At 40.0% G+C, this 27,445-nt stretch overlaps 1 protein-coding gene across 1 annotated transcript in view; it reads right to left on the minus strand.

Moving 5' to 3' along the window:
• The window catches only part of DNAJC3 (DnaJ heat shock protein family (Hsp40) member C3), a 33,615-nt gene extending 6,555 nt beyond the window's left edge, over positions 1–27,060 (minus strand). Inside the window, exons 1-9 of the mRNA XM_072849972.1 lie at positions 26,832–27,060; positions 20,407–20,517; positions 17,222–17,346; positions 16,282–16,356; positions 8,579–8,731; positions 7,094–7,275; positions 4,947–5,066; positions 3,050–3,155; positions 2,834–2,954 (exon numbers count right to left, since the gene is read on the minus strand). Coding sequence (XP_072706073.1) covers positions 2,834–2,954; positions 3,050–3,155; positions 4,947–5,066; positions 7,094–7,275; positions 8,579–8,731; positions 16,282–16,356; positions 17,222–17,346; positions 20,407–20,517; positions 26,832–26,913 — 1,075 coding nt within the window. The 5' untranslated portion in view covers positions 26,914–27,060. The remainder of the gene's footprint in view (positions 1–2,833; positions 2,955–3,049; positions 3,156–4,946; positions 5,067–7,093; positions 7,276–8,578; positions 8,732–16,281; positions 16,357–17,221; positions 17,347–20,406; positions 20,518–26,831) is intronic.
• Between the last annotated feature and the right edge of the window lie 385 nt (positions 27,061–27,445).

The following is a 27,445-nucleotide window of genomic DNA, read 5'->3' on the forward strand; positions in this document are numbered from 1 at the left end:
CTCTGTTAGAGGAATAACTGAAACAGTTATGCTCTTACTGAAATAGGGACTGTTTCCTCTACAGTAGTAGGGTAGGGATGAAAAAAAAAAGGAAGAAAAAAAAAGGATGTCCTGACCAATTTTGAAACAGCAAGGTGGTGTTTTTTTCTTGACAAAACTCGTGCTGTATACTTTAGACAGATAGACTCCTGTACTTATGAGGTAAGCCAGAAAGGGAGTCATTACACATCTGTTGCAGTAGACAAGCCCTGGATCCCATGTGATTATAAAGTAATTAAAACCATTTGAAGGGAATCGGAACTCAGCTATACATACCGAAGTGCATCTTGAACATTTAACAGTAATTGTCTTCGAAGTTCTGAATTACAAGTACTTTGAAATTTCCCGTCTTTAAACACGAAAATAGGTGCCTCCAGCTTGAAATTTTCTTGAGGGAAGAATGAGAATCAGTTTGCCCCTTTAAATATGAGACTACAATTTTAATTGCTCTACTGTTCTCTACAGCAGAGAGAAATCACCCATCATTTTATAGCAGTTAAAACTGAGAGATAAGTGAAGACACCTTCAGGCTGACTAACATTAATGGACTATAATACTGTTTATGGAGGCTCTGCTGGAAGGCAGAGTGTAACTACAACCATCTCACTATTGTCAAGGGCAGGAGAAAGGCAGGGGATATGCTAAACAACAGGGATTTGGAGGAGCACGGTTCCACTCTAGCATGGTTGTCCATTCAGAATGAGGCTAGGCCAAGCCCAGCAGGCTCCAGCCCAGGAAATAAGCTCTCCCAGATCCCACATGTGTCCTCTCTGTACTTCCTTATATCCCATAATAGCGAGGCATTTGCTCCAGCACAAGACTAAGTTGGCTCTGTGCATTTGTGCAGGACCTTTTTACAAAATTTTTTTTTTCCTCTAATTTGCAAGAGTTGCCAGATTCTCTCACCCTAGAGGAAGCAGGAATAGATGAGGATTTAATAGAAGATAATGTTAGAAAGATCCAAATTGAGGTTCATCAATTTCAAGAATACAAACAGATCAATTCTGTCCACTAGTAAGAAGCAAAAGGTACATCTAAGACAACTCACAGCAGGACCTGTTTGGCCTGCCCCTCTCTGTACCCTCCTCTAAGCTGAAGATTCTTACACCTTGAGGGGAAAAAATAATCTTAAATTTTCTTTCAGCTCTCCTTTTGCTGATACTCCTTCCTCTTAAATCAAAAACCTTTGTACAAGCCATAATCTATGTAGATTTGTATTCTGTACCTTCAACTATTTTTAGGGAAGTGGGTTTTTTTAAAATTAATTTGTAAATCTACTTTTCCCAACACTGACTGAGCTTACTTCTACTGTAGGGAAGTACAGAAAAAGATGGGGAAATGCCCAAAGGGGGCCTCATCACTATGAAATCTTCCTGAGCCTTACTTTTAGGTTGACACTGCAGTTCTAAACAATCAAAAGATGGAAAAACATTACCCTAAGAAAAACAGAAAGACAATTTTTCCTCACACTTTGGGTTTTTTTAAGCAATCCCTTTGTACAAAGGTCATCAGTTCTCCAACATGCTGTTGACTTTTTCTTACAAGGAGGAAGAAGGCTTGGCAGCCTCAGCAAAGAGGGACTAGGACTAGGTCACTTCAGGGGTACAAAGTCTACAGGGCTGATGAAAAGGACTGCCTGAAACCACACCAGTCCTCTTTATACCACGTTTTCATTTGAGTCAAGGAGGCCTAACAAAAGAACAAAATAGGTATCTCATTTTTGAAGTGAACTTCAAGAGGTGAGCAATATCATCTCTCAGTGATTAATTTCTCAAAAAGACAAAAAAGTCTGAGCGTGCTATTAATGAGAACAGCTGCCTTCATGAATGTTTAAATTGAAAAGATTTTTTTTGTTCAGTTGTAAAGTGAAAGATCTGGTACCAGAATACAGAAAAGGAAAATTGTTCTAAATGTATGAGTACTAAAATTAATGGAACTAGTTTTCTGCAGACTTTAAAGCCTACAAGCCCCTTCCCTCATCACATTTGACTGAAACAGCCCAATGCTTCAAAAACTGCTGCATGACTGAGCACAGGGGTGGAACAGACAGATTGTCCAAATTTCCTTCTTAAGCCTGGTTTCTTGTGGAAATGAGATTCACTAAATTAGATTGTGAAGATTTTTTTATAGCATATTAGCACTTAGTACTCTTAAAGAAGCTAGGTAACAACAACATAATGGTGTACTCAGATACACACATCACTCAGTCCCTACTTTCCAAGGCTGTAGATGGGACCATGTAACAGCATACATTTTATGGAAACCCTGTATGGAAAATGCAGTCTCAGGAGTAGAATTAGTTTACTGCTTTTAGCAGCACTACAGAGACCTGTGGAGGTGAAGCGATGGCTGTTATCTTCCTCTGCCCTCAACATATGCTGGGGGATAGAACAGTATTGTTTCATGCTGCCATGTAAAGACATTAAAATGGAGTTCCTAAAATGGATGTACATCACCCTAACCATAATTACCTTTTATCTCTAAATGCAACTATCTGACATTGCTGATTATATAAAATGTGTTTAAGTTGAGTAAGCTGTACAGTCTCATATACAACATCCTGAACATAGCCCACTGTTGTAAAGACAACTCCCCTGCAGATAAAACAAGTACATTTCACTTATACTAATCAAGACAAAATTACCAGCAGATATTTTTGTAAATCTGCAACTACCAGTGCTGATTAGGTATAACAACATAGCATAGAATCGAAGTGCGTGTTAAAAATTTTTGAAACATTGACTGCATTTTAAATGTCCACAAAAAAGTATGTGCAAACTGCATGCAACTGTACCTTCTTCATATAGGTCTTCCAGCAAATAAGCTTCTGCTCTGTCTTTCAGGGCATTCACATTGGTTGGTTCCAGTTGCAGAACTTCTGTACAAACTTTAATGGCTTCTGTAGCCTGCTGATTCTAGAGAGGAGAAAGTAAAACAAAATTCATGCAGTTGTGGGGGGTTTTTTGTTTGTTTTAAAGAAATTTACAGAGGGAGACTGAAACAGAATTACCTTTGATAAACAGTGGCAGATCCTTTCTTTGGCACGAGTAGCATAAATTGGGACTTCTGGCTCAGTTTTCATTACAGAATCATATTTATCGATAGCATCTTCATACCTGTTTAAATCAAAGAAAGATAAGCATAATACCATGAAATGTAATAACTATTTCAGGGTGTTGCGATTTATTTACAAATTTTTAAGTTTTAAAATTCACAGATTTTCACATCCTTCTAGCAATGTACCTTAACTTTAATAATCTTAAAGGTGTGGTGTGAGACAACTATGAAGAAAACTTTCAGCCACTTCAAGAATTACATCTCCATTCCCTTTTCTGTGCTATGAGCCAGAAGAGCAGGCACTATGCCTAGCAGGCTTTTGCAGACGACTAACATCCCTCAGTGTGCAGAGACAACTCTAGATTTGCCTCCTGTCCAAGTGCCACTCTGCACCTGGAAAAAAGCATCTCTCTCTCTGATATCCGAGATGGACCAAGTCTGGAGTCTTGCTGTGAGCACTGTACTATCTGCATTTCTTGGTACAAAAAAGAAAAAAGTTCTTTACGCAAGCTTGAATCAGGCAGCTGTTTTCTCCCTTCCTTCTTCTCCACAAGTTACACAGTAAAATGCATTTTTGCTGTGAAGGTTTCAAAGATGCTAAAGTTCCATGGTTTGAGTAAGAAATGGATTAGAACATTCACCTAAAAATGCACGTGTGTGATTAAACCCATGGGTTTGTACAAGCTAGGAGAAATTCAAGCTCTCAGAAGACTCCCTGAAAACGTGCTGATACTGGATTACACAGAAGACTAAAGTGAAAAGAGTCCAAACGGACTGCTGACTTCATAAAACTGTCTTCAGTTGTGCTGATTCACATTCCTGATATACTTCATTTTAAAAAGCCACACTGACAATGTTTAATCACTTGTTAGGGGTCCTTATAGTTGGATGTTGTGTGCTTGGGAACACGTAAAACTGAAATAAAGCAAGAAGTAGAAGAATACAGAGGCACTGTCTATCACTTAACAGGGTGCATAAAAAGCCCATCAGTCAGATCCACTTTTGCTATCAAGGCACTGCAGAGTTACTAGGTGGTTTTAGTCTAAAGATGTGGCCCTTTAATCACAGAATAGTGGAGGTTGGAACAGACTTCTGGAGGTCATCTGGTTCAACCCCCTTGCTCAAGCAGGGCCATCTAGAGCAGGTTGCCCAGGACCATGTCCAGACGGATTCTGAATATCTCCAAAGCGGGTAGACTCCACCACTCTGGGCAACCTGCAGCAGTGGAAACAAAGGGGGGGGTGGGAAGCATTTCCTTATGTTCAAATGGAATTTTCTGTTTCAGTTTGTGCCCACTGCCCCTGGTCCTGTCACTGAGGACCACTGAAAGGAGCCTGGCTCTGCGCTCTTTGCATCCTCCCTTCAGGTATTTATATACATTGATGAGATCCCCCTGTAGCAGAGAAGGCTCAGGGGGAACAGCCCCAGCTATCTCAGCCTTTCCTCACAGGAGAGAGATGCTCCAGTCCATCATCTTAGTGGCACTTCACTGAACTTTCTCTCTCAGTAGCTTCATCTCTCTTGTACTGGGGAGCCCAGCACTCCAGGTGTGGCCTTACCAGTGCCGAGTAATAATATATGAAAGCTGACAAATATTATCCCTATCTTGGTCTTAATACCTGCTCCACAAATAAGTATGCAAAGAGAAGACAGTGGCATCAGAAGGAATCAGAATAGGATTGTCACTACGTGAGTCAATATTTATTTTAATTGTAATTTGAGAGCTGTGCTCAGTTACCCACTTCAACTGACAGATGCAAAAAGCATCACTTAATCAACTCCTCAATCAATAATAAGTTGGCGCCTCAGTAGCGATTTTTTTTTTTTCCAATACAGCAGTGAACACTTACCTGCCTTCTCTGATTAATTCCTCTGCTGACTCGATCTGCTTATTGAGTTTCTTTACTTGCTTATAGAGAGAGAAGCATTGCTTATGGTCTTGGTCGAGTTTCAGACACTCCCGGACTTCACTTTTCACGGTGGGGGGAGGGGCAGGGAGGAACAACAAAACACAAAACCAAAACAGAAAGACATCACCACCATTATGAAATTTCACTTAGAGACACAATGCAGCATCTATAAGCTGTCCAGAACAACAGTTGACTTCTTTACACAATCTCTCCCTTCATGCAAAAATGCATTTAAAAGTGAGACCAAAAAAGTCTTCCAGAACATACAGGGATATTTGTCTGGTTTTGTTTTTAATTATTTTGTATTGCCAAATATGCAAAGACTGAGAAGTGTTCCATTAATAACTGACTAAACAGCAGAAGAAAAATAACCCTGGGAAAGAAGTTATATTCACCAGTTATCAGATACCATTGTTTGTAATTTTCCTATATATTTAACTCAGCTATATTACAAAATACCTATGGAGAAGTATATTTTATGGTGCCTGAAACAGACAAAGCTCAGCTAAGACCCAAGCCTCCTCTTGATGGAATATCAGCCAAGCCTGAGCCTGACTTTTCACTGTGAAGACTGTTTAATCAGACTCTGATTAGGGCAGGTACCTCTTAAAATAGTCAAAAGTCTTTAAAAAAAAACCAAACAAACAAACCTCCAGGATGCAATCATATGAAGGAATGTAAGTTTTGTATCATATAGAGTCACCATAGTACAACCAAGCCATTATTTTCAGAAAGAGATCACAAAAATCTTGTTTTGTTCCTATGCACAGACAAAAATATTATTTGAAAATCATTAAGCCTGTAAAGGTAAGAGGAAGAAACTAAGGAAAGGACAAGATTAATCACCCAGCAAGTCCAAGAGCTATAGAACTCTTTCTTAGTATATCTTATGATGAAAACAAACAAAAAAAAAGAATCCGAGAAGGGAAAAAAAAAAAAAAGAGGCTTATCCTCTCAATTGTACTTATAAAAATCTTAAGATTTGGTTATTAACAGAGGAAGTCCATGTGTGGATTTCAGAGAAAAAAAAAAGCCACACCTATTCTTGAAATCACCAGGTTAAGAGATGGTCAGCTACCAAAAGTCACCAGAGAAGTGACCTATGAGCTCCAGAGATTAAGTGTACTCTGGAAAGGGGATCCCTAATGCAAACCAATTAGTTATTTGGCATCTACTTTTGCCCAGCTATAAAATTAATTTTTGCAGTTAATCACATGCAGTTTCCATCCACCAGCCTTTGTCATACACTGCCAAGAAAAGCAACTCAGGCTTTTTCAGTTCCCTTCACCTCTTACTGAAGAGATTCTGTGGCAGAAACCATATTGGAAGGAATCTGGAGATGGAGGTAGCACATCTGAGATGATGAGCTGCACAGAAACCACTTGGGTGCAAAAAGAAGGATTATACTATTGGTCCAGCTGAGCAGAGTAGGAAGTTAACATTCCAGATGGGGCAAGAGCAGTTATCTGCAGGACTGACAAGGGATGTATGGGAATAACACCTTAAACTTAACTGAGTATGAATAAAAGGATAGGACGTTATAAAAAAAGTCATCCAAAATACTGGACACTGTCTGCAAGAATGAAAGACTGACAGCTCTGAATCCCCAGCTCCTCATACTTGGATGCTCCTATACTTATTCATTCTTAAGCTTGTAACCTTTTAAAAATAAAAATCTAGCCCCAAGACTTAATGTATACATTTTTTGTTTGCATTGTAAACATAACTTGAATGGAGGTTCAAGGTTAAAAAAAAAAAAAAAAGACTCCACCAAAACAAGTTTAGAGAAGCACTTTCTTCTAGGATGGAGAAATACAAGACAGTAAATGTAAGCAACTGACGGACCTGCACTACGGCTTCTATTTAAGTAAACAAGATGCTAGGAACCATCGATGGCTGGTCTGCCAAGATTGGTGTCTTCACTGCCAGTTCTTAGCCTCTGGAAAGGAGCTTCCTTTATCAGATCCAGACCAGAGCTGCTACTCTATCCAAAAACCAGACAACATAGGTATTTCACAGTTTATCATGACCTGTATCATCACATTTTCCGTCTCCATTATAATGGTTACAGCAAACAGTAAAATTACCTGAGTGATAATTCATGGTCCCCCAGCTGATAATATATTCTGCTGATTTTATAGAAGGCTTCGGTGTTATCATTCTTTAATTTGGCGGCAGCTTTCAAGTCACTAATGGCTTTGCTTGGTTCCCCTTCCTTTATATAACACTCAGCTCGAAGTTCCCGTAGCTCTGCATCCCAAACACAAACCTTGAGAAACCAAAATTAAAGCTTGGTTTTGGTCCATAACACTTCACTTCTTTTCCTCCCCAACAAAAGAAAAATCCCATTTAATTTCACTTTGCCAACTGCAATAGCATAAGGTTCAAGCTGCATGCAGAGCGCATGAAATTAGCATCTCTGCTTCCTGGTGGATGCTGTGATGCACCTGCCCAAAGAGAAAACAAAGGCCTGAAAAATTTGTAAATGATTCAATGAGCTCATGCAGGGAGATGAATTAAATCTACTGGCACTGCTTAAACTGGGACAGTCTGTTGAGCCTCCAGGGAAGGATATCAGAGTCATAAGTTATTATATCTTCCCAAAAGAACAGGGGTAATGAACAGCAAGGACCAAGCTGTCAGTTCTCCTCTAGAAAGAAGCCTGTGGGTAAGATTCAGCTATGCAAGATTTGACCTTAGTATCTGGATTTTAAAGATCTATACAGAGGTAACAATGTCCCAGTATGGCAAGAATAATTACTTAAGAGGAATTGCCTATCATAATTCATTTTAGAGAATTTATTCTGGGTCTTATCGTTTGTTTGTAAACCATTATTTTAGAGAATGAGGCTTTTCTGCTCTTCCACATTCCCTCCCTGGAAACAAACTCGCGCACTTTGGCAGTTTCTTCACCAAAAGCTAGAATGCTAATGTCACCAGTGTTAATTTCTGTGTGAAGAGTCATAGCAGTTAACTGTCTTTTAACATATATTTCTATATGACACACAAAATGCCCACATAATTGAGTTATTTACGCTTATACTATCAGACTACCTGTACTGATTAAGATTCAACAAATACAGATATCTAAGTAACAAGCTGAAAATCCAGATAGCTACATACATTTTTAACTTTGTGATTTTTTGTTACTTCATTTTCTCAAGACAATAATTGCCTGCATATAGGCAATGAAAAATCTAGATGAAAAAAAACTATGCCTCCTATATTTGGCAAAACTTCATTGGTTTGAGAACTTTTTTTTTCCCAGCTTCCCCAAGAACACTGAACTGTGGAAAAATGGGAGAGTATAATCAAGAAAGTTATCTGTAACAGAAGCTTGGCTGAAGTTGTATCTTTAACCCTAACTACAATCTATTATTTTGACTTTTTTGAAGCTAATGCTCAGCATTCTCCACTCTCCAACTTCATTATGGACTCACGGTGCTCAGCAAAACTGAGCCAATTACACCATGTGTTTTCACATCAGTGAAGAAGTTATTAAACAAAAATACACAGATGTCAGACAGGAGCTCTTACTTCCCTTTCACAGTACCATTTTACTTAACACTTACTGCCAAGATTTCATCAAGAAGAGAAATAGCGGCTTCATAATCCTCTTGCTGGTAGGCAGATAATGCTTGTGAATGCAGGCGCTGTAGCTCATCAGATTTTGTGAGCTGAGTCTGGGCTTCTTTTTCCTCATTATTGCTAGGATTGGATTTGAGCTGCAAACATTAACAAGGAGAGAGACTGAAATGCTTGTTCAAGGATCTCTTTTTGTCCCATTAATAATCCTATCATGGAGAACTGACTAAAGCTGCAAATAAAGCAAAATTAGTTATAAAATTCCACTGGAAATGTTTCCAACTCCAAACTTCAGAAAGAGAAAGACATTTTTAGCTTCAATAAGAGCTGTCAAAAGTCGGAGAAATCCTGCAACCCTCCCGCTTGATCATTTACCATTGGACACATCATACACAACAGTCATCATCCCCTGGAAGTCATGGACCTCTCAATTGTAGCCTAGTTAATTCATCTCTCTGCAGATAGTTATTAAACACTGGATTCCCCAGCATCAGTAGAAAGCAAAGCCACTTGGTATAATCACATATCTCACTTTAAGCACAATACTTATTTATAAATTCATGACAGAAACAAATGCAACGCCACAGATAGTATTACTGTAAAGCTGTGTTTCTTATATTTTCCCCAGGAAGAGTGGCTACAGCAGCAAGTTGAGATAGGGGAAAGCTCAACTGGGATCAGCTGGGAATTTATACACTTTGCTTCATATGTAGTTTTAAACAAGTCTAAAGTTTTGTCTACAAAGACTCTAATTTCTCAAACCCCTCCCTCTGAGCAAGTAGAAGGGGTTACATTATACTTGCCTTCATTTGTTTAGGCAGCTTTTTATTTTCAAAGGAAATAAAAAAACCCAAAACAATCTCTCACAGGCAACTCTGCTCCCACCCAGGAAGACAAATATAGGCCAGGAAGATTCTCAGTCTTTTAATTAGGTAACACAACTAGATTAAAGGGAACAAAATCCGTCATTCCCACTCAATTTATCAAGTCGAGCTTTAAAAGCATTTGCATGTGTATCCATCTTTCTCCTCATTACTCCCTCTCTGGAAGCTGGCTTCTTCCAGAACTTTATCTCAAGGACTTGACTCAAAACTTTGCAACATTACCTTGCTGCACCCAGGACAGTGGGAAAAGGTATTAGTAGTCCACTTCGTGAAACCCAGCTTTTTTTTGGCATCTAGAAAGCGCTTAGATCCTTTCTGTTCAAAGTAGGCAGCCTTGGAATGGCTGCCTTGCATTTGCAGTCAAACATCAAGTATTTAAGTCTTCTGATAGGAAAAGCATTTTAACAAGCTGAACAGTTCATGCTTGTTTTCAAGAAGCAACATAATCCCCCCTCCAAACCTGCCATACTTCACTGTATTTCACGAGCCTGTCAACATGACCTTTCTAACCATACACAGAAGTTACACCAGCCACACACAAGGCTATGTGAAAAATACAATGCAGCACTACTTCAGAAAAATACTATTAATAAGAGGCCCTTGATACAGCCAAACTGGTATACCAGCAGTGACAAAACACTGAAGCGAGACCAATGTTAAACTACATAGGATCCATTTGCATTTTGTGTTGGATGCTGCTGTCCTGAAGATGCCATGTGGCAGCCTGAATTAATTAATATATTTCAATGTGTGGTACCTACATGTATCTTACAATTATGCTTTCTGGATCAGCAATATGCTTTTTATTTAACAAAGCTTTACAATATTATCTGTTACCATGCTTAAAAAAAAGGATCCCCAAACACAGAACACTTACAGGAGACAGAACCTGAAATGATGAACATGGAGCAAGTGCTACCTGCCTATTAAGTTTAGCAAGGACTTTTTGCTTCATCATCTTTTTTTCAGAAGTACAGGGAAGAGTTACAAAACATGGCTAAGCTAATTCAATGGCTTACCACGACCTGTCCTGCTTTCCAGCTACATAGTTCTACATCTTCCTTTGCAATGGCCCATTAACAATACAGGAAAAGGCTGGGGATTTAGTACAGGAATCCTAATGAAAAACAGTTACAGCCTCCTCGAGGAAAAAAAAAAAAAACTCAAAATCCATGAGAAAAAAACCAACTTAAAATCCACAATCTCAAAGATTATAGATTAAAGAGATACAGGCAATTCACCTGTAGCATTTGAGTATCTTAGTATGTATTACAACAGACACTATCAACTTGAAAAACCCTTACATACTGTTGTTTAAAAAACAAAGTATTGTTAAAAGACCCAAAATGTTATAGACACAGTGTTTCTATACCTTGCTTACAGTGGCCCAGCACCACTAACACAGGCATACATCTACACATTCTGAAGCTGTTTTATTTTCTTGTTTTTCACACCAGTAAATACAAAGACAATGGAAAGAAATTTATTAGGCTTGTGAAAAACATTGAGGGGAACTGAAGGAACCTCCATGGTTTGTGTTATCTAAGATCAAGACATCCATGCACTCAAGAACAGTGCACAACGGAAAGCTCTGCATTGGCAGAGCAATATATTAGGTAACACAACTATGATGTTAGACAGATGGAAAAAAGCAAGGAAATATTTAAATACCTTTTATTCTTTACCCAGGAAGCTACAGATTATCACGGTACCACAGAGGAATGTATTTGGAGACAATCTAATGTTACTTTGATCTGGTTAAAAGAGCTTCAAATACCCAACCTAAGCTTGCCTAGTAGCTTACTCAAATCAAGTTAACTTACAGTGCTGTAAGATGGTCTCCTCCACCTACATCCAAAATATTATTATTACACATACCAAGTGACCATGGAAGACTATTGTCCAGTGTATTTTGCAACAGCCAAGGGCTGCTCTAGATGATAAAACAAGAGCTTGCAGATGTGCAGGGCTCAGTCACTTGGTCTTGGCTGACATCTAGTGGAGATGGGAGCAGCACCTTCAGTTTCCAGCTTTTAAGTGTTTATGCTTTCAAGGGAGACAGAATTGCATATTTAGGACACCTCAGTTTACAGTATTTATTGCAACAAACTGCAACTGTGAATACTACAGTCAGTCTAAAAAAAAAAAGATTATTTAAAATAAATGACAACCTAGTCCTTTCCACACTTTCCAACAGACTAGGCAGAAGTTCTGGTCTATTTTTGTGCCTTCTACAGAATTCAGCAACTCAAACGCTCGTCATTTTCTCTAGGACACATGCAGGGCCACAGACAATATTACAAGGCATATACAAAGGACTGCCAGGTCTTGCATCGCTTTTGTCACCTTTTCAGAAGACCTTCCATCAACCAAAGTATACCAATATTGCTTTTATTTTCACTAAAAATCACATGCTTAAAGATAAAATAAATATTCCACGGCTTTCATGGATTGAGGCCTTAGACATGAATGTTGATGTGCCCAGAGGTCTGTCCTGTTGACTTCTATTATTGAGAAACTACTAACCAAAACAGAAGGAACTTGATCTTAAAGCATATGAACACTCAACCAAAGTTGGAGCAGAGAAATAAATACTATTCATATACTGTGAGCAATGAGTTTAGAAAGTCAGCTAAGGACTTCTGCTTAATCCCCGGGCACTCTGAACACAGAATTAGAGCCCTCTGCTAACACCTGTTGAAAGTTTTACTACCCTCTAGGTCCTAGATTTCCAAACTGGTAGTCGAGTTGGAAAGGAAAAAGCTAGAGAGCTTCTAAAGATTAACGAGATGTGATTCTGTATCGCTAGGCAGAAAAAAACACCTGGCCCATGTAAGGAACTTCATCAGCTTGGTGCATCTGTTGGCCAAAATGAGAGGTTTCTAGAAATGTAGTATTGCTTAACATATCAAGGCATAAGTCTGAATCACACCTTTCAGCCAGCAGGGAAGTACAGAGGAGGGGAGGAAAAAAGGCAATCTAAAAATAAGGCAGGAAGGCTGGGGTCTCAAGAGGCTCTGCTCCTGAAAGGAGTACTCCCATCTTTTCCAGTCAGGCATTCCCACTGCCTGCTCTCATATTGACACTGCCTCACGAGACAGCCAGTCCTGATATGCCCCATCGTGTAGAAACATCCAAACAGAGAAACTGCTCTGCTTAGCAATCATATAACTTTAAAGAGGTTTAGGGTGCTCATGAAACTTTTCCCACATACTGTAAAACTGTGTAGAAAGAATTCAAGGATATGAATTTTTTTTTTTTCTTTCCACAAGTATAGACTAACAGGTAGTTTTAGTATTATATGTAAAGAATACTTTCAATTTTAAGCTCTACACAAAACCACTGCTGTTACAAGCTAGGAAAGTTTATCTGTCATCCTCCCCTCCATTTAGATGGGCTGAATTTTTCTTATTCTTTCTCTCCCTCAAAAATGACTGCATTTCCTAAACTGCTGAGATCCCTTTCAAGGAGCATGACTCCAAGAGAGAGTGGAGGAGGGATGGGAAGAAGAAAAAGCTTTTCAGAGTCTCCACTGGGATTTGACAAACTTCTAGAATATTCTAGGAGAAAACAGCATTCTTCAGATGGCTCATTACATCAGTCACCTTGCAGTTCTGGTAGGCACGGAAAGCAACACTGGTGACACTTACTCTTAATGTAAGCGTCACACAGTGAATTATAAGCCGTCTCACTCCTACATGTCTGTCCTTAAGTAGTCCAAGTAAAACTACTCTTAGTTTCCACACCCTGACCTGGTTTCTCCAACTCAAAAGCGAGGAATATTTTAAAATCAGATCTACTCCCTTGAAGTCAACACCTCACACAAACAAACAAACAATCTATTGTATGAAATCAGACAAGAGGTAACACATCTACTATCATTCAAGGGCATACAATCTACTTCAAAGGGTGGCTTTACAAGAAGAAAGCCCACCTCATCTACCCAACTATTTCCTCAGGGAAAAACTTAACACCGAAGGTAAAAACTCTCATATTTGACACCCCACAATTCATTTCTGTAAGCTTATGACATCCTCAGGATGACCTACTCTAGATAACATTCTGAAACCATGCACAGTAAAGAAACTGGATTATTTTTCTTCAAATTAAGACTTCCCTTTCAGTGAAGAGGGATGGATGGGGTGGAGGTTTGTTTTGTTTTTTAACTACAGCATTTCCACCCCATCTTCCCATGATACTCAACTTCTGCAGACTCAAACATATGACCAGGCTGCTGCATGCCTACTGACTTACAGTGACTGTTTGCAGATTTAAAGCCTATGCACTACTAATGCAGGATGGCCAAAGTTTTTCTTCAATTTAGGTCCACATTTGGACACCAAAGTTTGCTGATGTGGTACATGCTTACCCAGAACGACAGCACTCTAGTCAACTGATATCCAGCCAACAGAGTGAGAGGCTAGAGGGCTGTTCATATACTGACCTACATTTACACAGCTAAAGAGCAGAATCATAGATTATATACTCTGTTCACATGTAAAACATGCAATTTTAGGTATCCAAGTCCACAACTAAATTCTAGCTTAAAAGCTATTGAGATCCTACTGGCATTTCTTTGGGCCGTATCTGCCCTAGTAGTAGAAGGAACTTCCATTTCAAGGTACAACTTATTCCTTCCGGCTTCTTGGCAACTGACTTACAATACGAGTCAAAGCTTCCTAGCAGCTACTATTTACCCTTCCCCCGTCACTTTTGGTAGCAAAGATAGAGTCTGGATGTAAAAGTCTTGAAACCATTTGGAAAGATATTCAATCCTTAACAGCCTTCCTCCTTCTCTCCCCTCCTCTCATATACAAAAAAAACCTGAAGAAAGACAGAATGTTAATACATTTCACAGTATTGAGACTCTGAGTTCTTCTCACCTTGAGATTAAATGCAATTTCATATTTAGATGCAAACATACTGCCAGAGTAAACTAGGTATTTTAGACACACAGAACTGGTAGAATAATCAGATTGACTATCTGAAATATTTAGAAGAAAACAAGGGAAATCTCTCAAATATATACATATTCTACTTATGAGTCACAGTAGGATGTAGGATACATGTAGCATAACTTAATCCCCTCCCCCATATGAATAAATTAACCAATTACAAAGGATTACTTTAATATTGGCTTATTTTCCTTGAATATACTGTACTTAACTGAAAATTGCGCTCTTCAAAAGAGACCGCTTGCCATATTCTGTAAGTACACAGGCAATATTGTTCACAGAATCAAGGAAACTGGAAGTAAGATTTAGGACCAATACGGTACCCTCATAAGTCAGCTTCTGAGAAGAAACTCTGTTCTACTTCAGATTTAAAACTTGACTGAAGACTGAAACTGACTGACCAAAGGCAGCAATCTAAATTTTTGCAGCTGGTTTGGAAAAAAGGGCAAGCTACTTGACAGTTGACTGAAGAAGCATTTCCATATGCAGTATTAAGCAATACTCCGAGAAACAGTAACTGTAAAGAGATGCAGACACAAACTCAGAATCAACACTGACATCACGTAATTACTATTGCAGCAACTATGTCCTCAGTTAATCAGAGCTGAACAACATTCTCCCACATTTGCAAACAGCAGGGCTGCACCGCAATCAGACATACAACTGCAGACTATACACTCCTAAGAAACTTACTGAGGAAGCAGCAGCAGCCAGAGGAGCCATTGCTACATGAGTTTCAGAATAAGCTGCTGTAGCTTTGCTACAAACACAAAGACTGCCTGGTGCATTTATACTTGCAAGAGCCATTCCTCCCAAATGCCCTACAGAGCGTACAGCGTAACTGCTCTGTTTTTGTTGTACATACTCACTAGTAAGGTTTCCATTAAACATCTGTAATCTGCAACACAGAACTACTTTCTCCATCACACTTCAAAGAAAGCCAACAAGACAGCATCAGTTACACTTGCGAATTCTATTTATTTTGGCATAAGGGACATGCAAGCTGTTCAAACTAGCAACTCTTGAAGAGTAAGCAAGAATAAGAGTGAATCTTATTTATTCTCATGCTTACAGAAATTTTGTGCAAGAGAGGGAATCGAGTTTTACATATCCTCTGAGGAATTTTGTTCTGTGGTTAGATCAGTGTATTTTTGCAGCATACAGCCAAAATGCACAATATACCCATTGAAAGAAAAAACAACCCAAGTGAGTTTTAGGTGTGTAATACCCAGCTGTGTTTGTATGGAAACTCTGGGCCCTTCCTGATCATGGAGAGGAAGTATTGTCAACACATTCGTGAAAGATGGAGAACTCCTCCACAGAAGACATGTGGATGCATGCCACTGAAATTCATTTATTTTAATGTAGTCACTGGGCTGTTAAGAGCCCAGGATCCTTCTGCAATCAGTGAAAAGAATTAGAAACCTTCATCCATGAGGCCCCTAGTGATTTCCCAGGGTGACCTGAATATAGTGATGTAAAGCAGGGTTCAATTATGTACTTTTGAGTCCCATGTCACTTATCCTTTCTTTCTGAATGAAGATTGCTCCCTACTATAGGCATCATCAAGCAGAGATCATGAAGTGGGCGGCACACAAAAAAACAGAGACTTTTCCAAGTGCTGTGCTACTTCATGCAACACCTTCTGATTTCATCTTCATCACTGCACTGCAACTTTATCAGTCATTTATTCATACAACGTAGCTTAGCTACAATACCTTTAAAGAACAGGAAAGACAAACTCGGGTGTACATACACATATGCGCTAGAGCATCAGGGTTGAGATGAGACCTTGGCTCAGAACCCAGCCTTAAAAGCAGTGAGGTAGTTCAACTTAGGCCTCCAACTTACCACATTTTTAAAGTCATCCTCTGCTTCATCAAATTTTCCTTGCTTGAGCAGTAAGTGTCCTCTCTGTAATCTTGCCTGAAATGAAACATAAGATAATTTATTTTGATTTACAAATTGGAATTCAGCAAAGTATGAAAATAAGCTTCAGCTTCCTTCAGTAGCAAAAAAAAAAAAGTTTCCTTTTACTACAGCTAACAAGCTGCAACAGAGATCACAACACCCATTCTTTGTCTTCTCAATTTGACAATGTTCTTATGAGGCCTCTTTGACTGTAAAGGATCACTCTGCACCAGAACTGAGGGACAAAAAGCAGCCATAGTTTTTGAGCAGCTGCAATTCATGGGAAGAACTCATTTGAAGAGCTGCATAAAACAAAGTGAATGTTTACATTACCCCACTTTCCTGATTATAACTGCTTATAGATTTTAAGAAGTTAGCAGAAATAATAAATAATCCCCACATTTAATTCTTTCACTAAACTTTCAGAATAATAGAAACTATGTAAAAAGACAAGTTAATTATCTAGGAGATTCTGATTTATGATAAGAATATTTTCATACAACAATGAATTTAACATTTTCTCCTTCATTGTAAGCTATACAGGACACGCCACTGCCCATGGAAAAGGGAGACGGGAGAATCGGAGAGGATTCCAACATCAGTCTCCAACTAGTGAGGCAGTCTCCAAACACAGTAAGCAGAAGTCAGCAAGGGGCAAGTAAATCATAACTTGCAACAATCCCATAGGAAGGCAGTGAGATTAGGACAGCTCCTGTGGAAAGTTGCAAATTCAAGCACATACACCATTGCTACTATTTTATCCTATGTAAAGCCTTCTGAGTGATAATGTATTTTCTGTTTGGCAAAATCTGAAAAAACAACCTTCTTCAAAACAGGTTTCTTTTATGCTTGAACAATTTTCAGTTCCAGTAATACTTACTGATGTGAAGTCCTGCTTTAATTCAACCACTTTACTTAAATCACGAATTGCTGCTTTAGACTTGCCCATGGCTAAGTACACTGTGGCTCTTCTGTAATAAGCAATGTAGTTATCAGAGTCTCCCTCTGCAAGTGAACGAACAGTAATCAGAACACCATCTCAAAGCAACTGACACTTTGGGTACAATGAAACTGTAATGACTAAAAATGTAATACCTCAGTTTTAAGCCACTGGAAAAAATGGTATTTGTCAATAAAACATAACATTTGTAACATTATCCAAGAGTATTTTCTATGCAGTTTGATTATTTAACAGTAAAGATTACAGAAACACAGTAAATGCCAAATAATTAAGAGTACTGAAGTTGAAATGTGAACATGTTTTTCAGATTTGTACAGGACAACAGCCACTACATACTAACCCTTTATCTCCAGCTGCAGGCCTACATTTGAAAGCATGTTTATTCATCGTTCTCCATCCCAGTCCCTGTCCATCATATAGGATGCAAGTAATCCCAAAATGACCAATATGTTAGTCCAATGTCATCACAGATGCATAAACCCTTTACACCATCCATTGAAATAGCAGCAACTTCTTTCTTTAGTATTCAAGTGGGCACCAACACCCCCTCTCAATGGCAGATAAATGCATGTACGTTATCAAAACCTGAAGGCTAACTTCAAGGCCCACACATTCCATGTTGTCTGCTGGTCAAACTTCCAAGCTCCAGCAATTTTAACACTCTCTAGGCTAGCACATATATGTACGCCTTACGGGAGATAAACATCAGTCTCTGAAACCAAGAAAAATTTTCTTAATATTCTTCTCTATGCAGTATTTCAAAGAAACAGATGACAGTTACTGTGGGCTCTCAAGGAAAGGTAACTTAGACCACCCGAACAACCACATGCAGAGGAAGACAGAAAACATTTTACTGTGCTATTAAAAAAAATAAAAATATCATCAATCCAGAATTTGTAGACAAGAACATCCATATCTGAGGAACAAAACAAGTATTTCTCTTCCTCACCTCATTTGAGGTTAAAGTTGAACTTTAAAATAAATGGAACAAATAGCATTGCCAAAATCTTACTGTCGGTAACCGAGCTTCATAGCTGGCCATGTCCATTACCAAAACACCTTTTCCAGTGAGAACTGAACTAGTATCTGCACTCTTTCTCTACAATGTCTTGGCTGTGGAAATGCTAACGTCCAGCACTGAAATTTAATAACAACTCCCATGCTTGTATGCCAGCATTATGGACATCAAGTAAATTCAAATGTTACTACCTCTTAAAAAGGGAAGTATTAAGTCCTACGGCATACAGCTAAATGTGTAGAGTAGGCACAAATAATCAATAGCTGAAATTAAGGAACTTTATTAATACACAAAGGATGAAAGATAGGAAGAGCTAACCCAGAAAGCATGTTCCAGCACCAGATGAACTTTGACAGTCAGAATATGGTTTTGCCTCAGTTCCCCAGTAACAGTAACAAACAGCAATTGACATTTACCCAGAAAGAAGGCATAAGCCACCAACTTGACAGGATTGAAGAAAGAGTTGAAAATTTAACTGAAGAGAGAGAAAGTGGACAGTAGCTTTCTTTTCTTTTGGATATTTGCAAAAAAATAAAAACAGGCTGGCTGAGGCAAGACAAAAAGATCCATTTACCTCACAGTCTACAATGATGCAATACAGGCAAAAAAGGATTAGAGAAATTTCTTCTCCCCTCCTCTACAAACAGAGTAGGCAAATCATGCTTAAAATCTTTTCAAAAAGGCAAAATACAAAGAAAGAGAAGTCTGATGAAAGTTTAGGCAATCAGGCTCAAATCAACATCCAAATAAGAATCCCATCAAGGTCACAATGGAGCTGGCCACACCGTAGTTCTACCAGCTGCTTGAGCACTGGTGGCAAAGCAGAGGGTTTCACCCCATGCAGGTACCTCACTGCTCATCCCTCCTCACACCGCTGCTGCCTTTGCATGGCCACAGACTGAACTGGACTTTTCACCAAGTCCAAGTTAAAGCTTGCCAACCAATAATAAAGGAATAAACCACATTGTAACACTAACTCTGCTCAGATCCCACAGGAATGCTTTAGCAGCAACACACAAGGCAAAAGGAGTTAACAGACCGCCTCTTGGTGGAATGAGGAGCTTCCATAGCACAGAAAAAGAGGAAGTTCCCCCCTCCATTCCCTTCTTATAAAGGAAGTTGATCTTGGAGAACTCACAGAAAATATTAATAGCGCAGAATCAGCAGATTTAATTTACATATTGCTATTAGACCAAGGCATAAATAGAAAAGTCTCAAGAGTATGACTCATTACTGTGTAACACCTTGGTATTCTTCTCACAGAGAAAATGATGCACTTGTACACATTATAACAAAAGTCTAACAACTTAAAATAAAAAAAATCCCATGCAATTGAAAAATGGTAGTGTTAGTGGACACTGCTCTTTACTGGCGCTGTCTGTCTCTACACTTCAATTAAAGTATTTTAAATTTTAAAGCAACTTTTCAGGTTATAGAAACAAACATTTAACTCCTCAATTTGTTGAAAATGCAGAACACAAAAATAAGAACTCACTCACTGGTTGAGTATAAGAGAGGAACAGTTAATATACTGTTCAGTATCTCACTGATACTGAGATACTGAACACTACCAGTTCAGTATCTCAAACTCGTAGCATCAGTTTCACTGAGGTATCACCCACTTCAAGATTTAATTAAAAAAAAAAAAAAGAGACTATTGTAAATGTTGAATTTTTTTACAGTGCTGGAGATAAGAAAGCATGGATAAACTCAACCTTTTAAAGGCATACTTCAAAAAACTCCATAAAGGTAAAACTTAATCTTGATGGGGTTAGATACAGGGAATACCTCAAACGATACCACAGTCAATCAGAATTGCCTCCATACAGCTAGCCTGCAGAACAGCAGTGACTTAGTGTTCACGTATCATGTAGTTAATTTAACAGTTTATCAAAACCAAAGCATAAGTATTCTACTGCATCTCTGTCAGCTCCCGTCCAAAATGCTGCGTAAAGGTGGCCCAACTTCTGTGACTCATCGAATCCAATTTGCAAGAAAGCAGCATACTTCGTGAAGCAAACAGTAGGAAAAAAAAGCCTCACACAAAGGTATTTCAGGGCAATAGTCACTTTCCTGGGGTACGTACCTATAGCCGCATGAAAATGAGACAAAGCATCTGCTAGCTGTCCGGCAGCCAATAACTTCTTTCCCATTTCAAGCTGTTTTTCTACTTCTGCATTTATTCCACATTCAGCTCCTTAAAGAAAAACAAAAAGACTAAGGTTTTGAATGACCAGTTTGATTATACCAAATGCATACAGTAATAATACAATGCATATAACACTTATTGATACAGAGGCAGAAGTCATATCTTCCCGTACTAAAACAACCTACAGCCTAATAAACATGTAGCATGTCTTCCCTGCCCCAAAAAGGATGTCAAAGTAAGTAGATAAACACCGTAAAGCACCACATTGTGAGAAGGCACCAAATACGCATTTCTTTTCCTGTCTATACATTCAGTAACATACTTCTGCACATCAAGCTTTATACATCAACTATAAAAAGTTTGACAAAATACATTTCTATGTGGGCTTTCGATTTCAAAAGAATCTGGAAAAACACTCACAGCAAATACAAAAAGGCTTTAAGTTAAATTTCATGTCCCTACTGATAACTTAGGACTCAACTGAGAACTGTTAGCTACTGCAGAGATTGGCTTCTCATCTACTGCATTTCTGTCTCATCTTTATCATTTCCAAGGCAAACTGTTTCCAGAGCGCAAGTTTTGATATAAGCAATTAAAATTCTCACTCCCTTTTCATTTAACTAGTAGTATGAAAATCATATTAAAGTGGTATGCTTTCAAAGTGCCTGTTTTAGTTCAAAGCTAATAAATTGCTGCTGCTCAGCCAACAGGAAAAGACTATTGTTGAGAAGAAATGAGCAGCTAAGTGCAAGTACATGCTGTACATGCATCAATTCAGCCACAGAGGTTTTTTCATTTGTACCGCTTCCAGCATTCTTCAAATCAGGACAGAATTTCACAATTCACCAGTTTATGACTATTAAAACTTTCACACTATAAACAGTTTTCTTTTACTAAGAGCATACCCTATGCATAAATTTAAGCAAGGTAATATATTAAGATCCTGAATAAATACATTACATTAGAAAACAATGAACTACAACTACGAGGGATCAATTTCTTTCACTCAGGTTTTGTATTGAGCTAATTCAGAGAGGCACTTGAATCTTAAATACGAAAATGTAGCAGCACTTTGAAGTTCTTTTTCAGAGTCTGAATAAAAATGTTACACTACACAGATTGAAGGAAAGTATATAAAAAACTTCTCACACTGAAAGGTGATTAAACAACAAAGTATTTGTAATGAAAGACCAGTAATTTCTGATCACCGAGTCATCAAGATTTTAGAACTAGGAGCTCTCAGCACCTGGGATCTTAATTTAATTTTCCTTTCCTACTCCTTAATACAGTTCACAATTCTTTTAATTCCACATCATAGGAAAATCATTGAGCTGTCTATACTAAAATGAACAAAATGCCCTCTGTATCCACTGGAAAAAGCTCTATCTGCTAAAAGGTTGATAATAATTCAGTAAACTGGATTCAAGGGCTTCAATTCAATTATTTGCTTTAGAGCAATGACAGCAAGCAAATTCCTTTTTTTAATTAACAGGAATGACTTTACAAGATAAGGCCCAAATTTCCAGTCAGTATTTTTTTTTGTTTAAATAGGTGAAGTTAAAATAGTAATTACTTATCATATAGTCAGTTTGGGGATCTTATTAAACAATGCATTTTAAAATCCATTCTAAGTACGTATAGCTCTGACTAAAATATAAATAGCTCCACTGATAGTGGAAAAGTACTTCTTGACAGCAATTTTTTTCCACACACAGTATTCTACTTCAATGTAGCTTTTATGTGAATGTCCAATTTTCAGAAAAGTGGACATTCTTCTTTGCCACTTTGCTTCTTCCCTTGCTTAAAGCTTTGATCACCGAGCAGTCCAATGTCCTCAAATGACAAAGCAAGCATTGGAGAAAAAAGAACAACAACAACAAAAACCACAAAACAAAAACCCAAAACAAAACTGGAAAACAAACCCACCACAAATTTCCCTGGCTTTGGAAGTATACTAGCAACAAATCAGGTATCAAACCATAAACAGACTGAAGTATTTAACCTGAGCTAAAACAAACTAAAAATTCTTAAGCTTTCTCCCTCTTGTCTCTCCCCACATCTGAATACCTGAAATCTTTCAAAACTTGTCAGTTTGGAGTGGTATCCTAGAATTGGGCTGTAAATTACTCTTTGACGAACCTTCCATCCACCTAAACATGGCATTTAATTTTCATAGAGTCTCAAGCATCTGAAGGAGTGTCCTTGTTTCACATTTAGTCATATCAGGATAGCTCCAAGAATAGATTTTTCCACAATAAGATGTACCTATACGATTCAGTGTCTTTCATACACGTTATGTTCAGTGCAGTTTTACAGTTACATAATACTTGAGGCAGGAGAGCCATCTCTTTCCTTGAAAATACTGAAGATAATAAATAAAGGAAATGAGAAAGGTGACAATTAATAATAAACAGGCAAGTAACAAAAGCAGGAGCAATACGGATAGAGAAGGACTGCAGGTTCCCTGCAGAACAAGACTAATTATACTAGACATACATTAAAACTTGGCTCTGCAAGTTGCTGAACATCATAAATTGATGTGGGAATCTCCAGAAGCAGCCTATACAGTCAGTGTAACCATGATGAAAAGTGACATTTACCATAACTACTCAGGAACACTGTACACTGACCTGATAGCTGGGCTGTTTATTCACATAAATCTATTGCTTATTCATTTTATGGCTGTAGGCAAACTATTGCTCTAAATAAACCACCCCACAGTAGACATCTGAAAACTGTTAACATAGGCACAGGAGCCTAAGGACTCAAATTCTGCGTAACCTATTTGGGTACCTATTTGCTCTTTAGTCTGAAAATGAACATAAAGGTTGAACTCAAGTTCCACCAGAGGAAAAAACCCAAACCAACCCTACAGAGCTCTGTGCAACAGATAGACAATCATTAGTGAGCTAGATACCAAAGGCCCAGTGCTACAGCTGAACAAGCTTTGTATGCTCCAGCAAGAAACTAAATTTACGCAAGAGATACGCAAACATACTATTGATTTTTAAAACTTCCAAGTATTTTAATTTTAATATTATTTCTAAAGCCTGCCTAATTGTTATCTATTCACCAAGGACCTCAGACAACCACACATGAAAGCCCCAGCTGTCAAATCAAGTCAGATATTCTGGATAAATTCAGAGTCTGTAGTCCTGGCACTTATGCAAAGGTGGAAGAGTCAAAAAAAAAAACCAACCAAACCCAACCCCCCCCAAAAAACACACCAAGCCAAAAAACCCCAAGCTACTCGAGATAAGAATTGGTACCAGCCCTGACAGCTCAAAGGAGGTCAGTCAGAAGGCACAGGAAAGGTAAGCAGGTGCAGCTAACCTGTTTTTCCAGTTAAATACACTCACTTCAAATAAATTACAACTTCCTGGTAGGATAACTGGTGCTAATATGTGGGTACTCAAGTATACAAACTTCAACTATATCTTCATATAATCTGTCACATCCACAGTGTAAAAAGCTTAAGAAAGTCCTCAGCTTGAAAACAGTTTCAAGATTTTACATTTGTCTACACACTCCTCTTTTTCCCCTATAGAATTTCCACCTACTTTTTTATTTTAAATCTTGTCCCCAAGATGGGTAACAGGACTATGAAAATAAACAGAATTAGTTCTGACTGTGTACCAGAAACAGAATTGTTTCAAAGACAAAGAAGCAGCATGCTTGTCACTGATCTTAATTACAATGATCTAAACTTTTTTTTTTGTGCATAAAAGAGCTTGATGATTGTCTTGTCATGCGAGTGGGAGATCCTCCTTTTGGGGCGTTTTTTTGATCAGAATGACCCTGTGTTTAGCATAATAAGACTTAAGTTGGTTGTTATTTTTAAACAAATTTGGGCTTTGCCTTTACATGTGTTTGCAAGTGTGTTTTTCAAGGACAAGACTGAACAAAGAAAGAAGTGGACAAGCAACCACAGTTTCAGAAGGAATACTAAAAGGCTCACAAGGAGCCTCAGAGCATCCAGTTGAGCCATGTGTAACGTCCAGCCATTAAGCTTTTACTTCCTCCCTTTGCAAAGACAGTTGGTAAATATAGCTAAGACTAGCAAACCAAAAAGCTACCCCCCACCCGCCCAAGTATCCTTTGCTATTCAGGGCAAGAAAAAAGACCCTCCCAAACTCAGGACAGAAACATACGACGTGGGGGTGAGAGAAACACTTCAGGCAAGTGGTCTGACAGTAACGAACTGAGCCCTGGATACTCAAAGCCTGTTCCTTCTTCCCCTTATTACATTTCCTTTCTTTTACTACTAGGAAGGAGAGGGGGAAGAGGAACAATACTCCTCTGTTCTCCTCAGTCACCTCTTTTTATTGCAATTAGTGTGGACACAGCCATGAAGGATGAATCTTCCCAAGAGGTGATTTGTGTCAAATGGGAGCTTATTCAGCACAAGTCGTGGTATTTGAAGAGGAGGAATTCAGGAAACACAACAGTGAAGGCTGAGCTGCAACCTGCCACATCACCAAGTATTCAAAAACCTTCTTACTGAACTCATGTACCAGCCAGATATAAATTAGTATTCATAGGTATTGACTGTAAGATACAAAGTTAATACAGGCTTACTGTTCCACTGATTCAGGAATCAGATGGCAGAAGGCAGACTTCCATTATCAAGACAGCAAGATGCAAATTTGAAAGGTGAATATGAACACCTTTGAACTCAAAGACCAGTAGTATTGGGGGAAAAAAAAAATCCAGATACTTAAATAATGTAATCCCTCTGAACTCCCTAACTACATACTCTGGAAAATGAACTCATGAACTAAGAGGTTAGTAAGTTCAGTAAATAAGATCCAGAACCATCACTTTTCATTCTATTACTGTACATCTTTATTAACTGAAGTTAAGAAAATATACCCCAAATTAGGAACTGTGGCTTTGGTAAGTCCACAACATAGCCATTAAATCATATACTTGAAATAGGTTGGCAACTCCAAATAAAGAATCCTCCGCAGGAGCATCACTGCCACAATCTTAGGGGAAAAAAAAAAGTATACTTTGACCATAATTATTATTTTTCCTCTAACACTATCTGAATACACATCCAAAAAAGCAATTCAACACCACAGTACCAGTCCACAGTCTTATACTACAGAGTATCTTTGCCACAGTATGTTCCTGTTGCCACTTGGCCAGCTGAAGTATTCATTAGTTTAGTACATCAACTGAATTTCTCATGTCAAGCCCCGGTCAGTCTTAAGTCTACGGACTTATTCTGACTATTGACAGCTTCAGTTCCACTTCAATCTGCCACTGCCAGTTAAAGAATGTTCCTCAGGTGAAACTCTGACTACATGTGCAATTGTATAACCAAGTTATAAATTTAACAGGAGCCTGTGAATAAAAGTTTGACCATACAGGTGTTGCTGACAGCATACTCTGAAAGTAAGCTGCACAAAGTGAAGATAAACTTCTCTGAACTTCAAATACTAATTGTGAGAGAAAAAAAACCAGCAGCAACAAAACAAAAACATAAACAAATGCAACACAGCTGTCAAAAGCCTCAGTGAAGCAGTAGGTCTGGCACTAATAACAGCTGTGGCTGAGGAGGACCACTGAAAAAGCCTTTGAACTTGGGAACCGCACAAAATTCATACAGAAGTGAGGAATTCAAGGCCAGTAGGGAACCGGCTAATACTGTCACACAGTTGCACTCGAGGACACCACGACATTTTCAAGACCTCACAGTAGCTGGCACCCTATCAGCAGGCCAAGGAAAACGAAGCACACATCAAGCTACCTTAAACAGCAGGGCAAGGAATAAAACCAAACAGGTTACAAGCAGTGACGGTGCCCTCATTACACACCCTTCCCAACAGCCTTGATGAGGTGGCAGTTCTGTACCTCCTTCTGCCACACACCCTTTCCAGAAATACTCCCCCCTGAGGGGGCTTGACGTCCCGCGGGGGCTGCCCCGCCGCCATGGCGGTGGCGGCCCCTGGGCCTCCCCCCGGCCCGGCCCAGCCAGCCCCGCGCACCGCCCGGCTCAGGCCCGCGGGCTCCCTGCGGGCAGGCCGCAGCCCCGCCGGGTCCGCTCCGCTCCCCCCTCGGCACCTCGGCCCAGCTATGCCGGCTGCCCCACAGCCCGGGCGGACACCCGAACACCCCCAACCGGCGCGACCGCCGACGAGAGCCCGGAAGGAGGGAGGGCGATCAGCCACCAGCTCTCCCCGCCTCACGCTTGCTTGCCCCACGCCCCGGCGGCCCGCGGAGGGAAGCGGCAGCCCCACACACACACACACACCCCGGCCGGGCCGCAGCTCCCCCGCGCTCCCTCACAAACCCCACGCGCGGCCCCCGGCAGCAAGGCGGCCCCCGGAGGCGCGGGCACCTTCCCCGACCCTCACCCTGGTACTGCAGGTCGAAGAGCACGAGCAGGAAGGGCAGCGCAGAGCCCAGGCGCCCGGCGGAGGCCGCGGGAGACACCATCTCCGCCGACGCCCGCGGCGACAGTGGCAGCGCCCCGGGCCGACGGCTCCAACTTCTCCAGGGTGGGTCGTGGGCGCCTCTGATTGGCCGCGCCGCGCGCGCCCGCCCGCCCCTCGCGCTCGCCGAACGTGGAAGCGGCGTGAGGGCGCCCCTCCGCGCAACGCCGGGCCCCGCCTCGGCGGGGGGGAAAGGGAGGGGGCGCGGCTCCGCGCCTGCGCGGCACGGAGGCGGGGCGCCGCCGCCACTGAGCTTGTGCGAAAGGGCGGTGTCCTCTCTGCCGCGCGTGCGCAGGAAGGCGGAGCGACGCCGCCGCCCACAGCGGGTGCCTTCACTGGAGATGGCGGTGCGGGCTGATGGTCCTGTTGAGGCGTCGGGCCGCAGAGCTCCAGTAGAAAGAGAAGCCCTGAGTGTCCTCATCCGCTTCTGTATTTTATCTCGTGTTTCTTTGCGCACCCCTTCCTACCGCAGCCAGGCTTCTCCTGGGGTGAGGGGGGCTTTGCTCCGTGCCCGGGTTTAGCCCCTCTGAGGGTGC

Source organism: Ciconia boyciana, chromosome 1 (genome assembly GCF_034638445.1).
Source record: "Ciconia boyciana chromosome 1, ASM3463844v1, whole genome shotgun sequence".
NCBI classification, from domain to species: Eukaryota; Metazoa; Chordata; class Aves; order Ciconiiformes; family Ciconiidae; genus Ciconia; species Ciconia boyciana.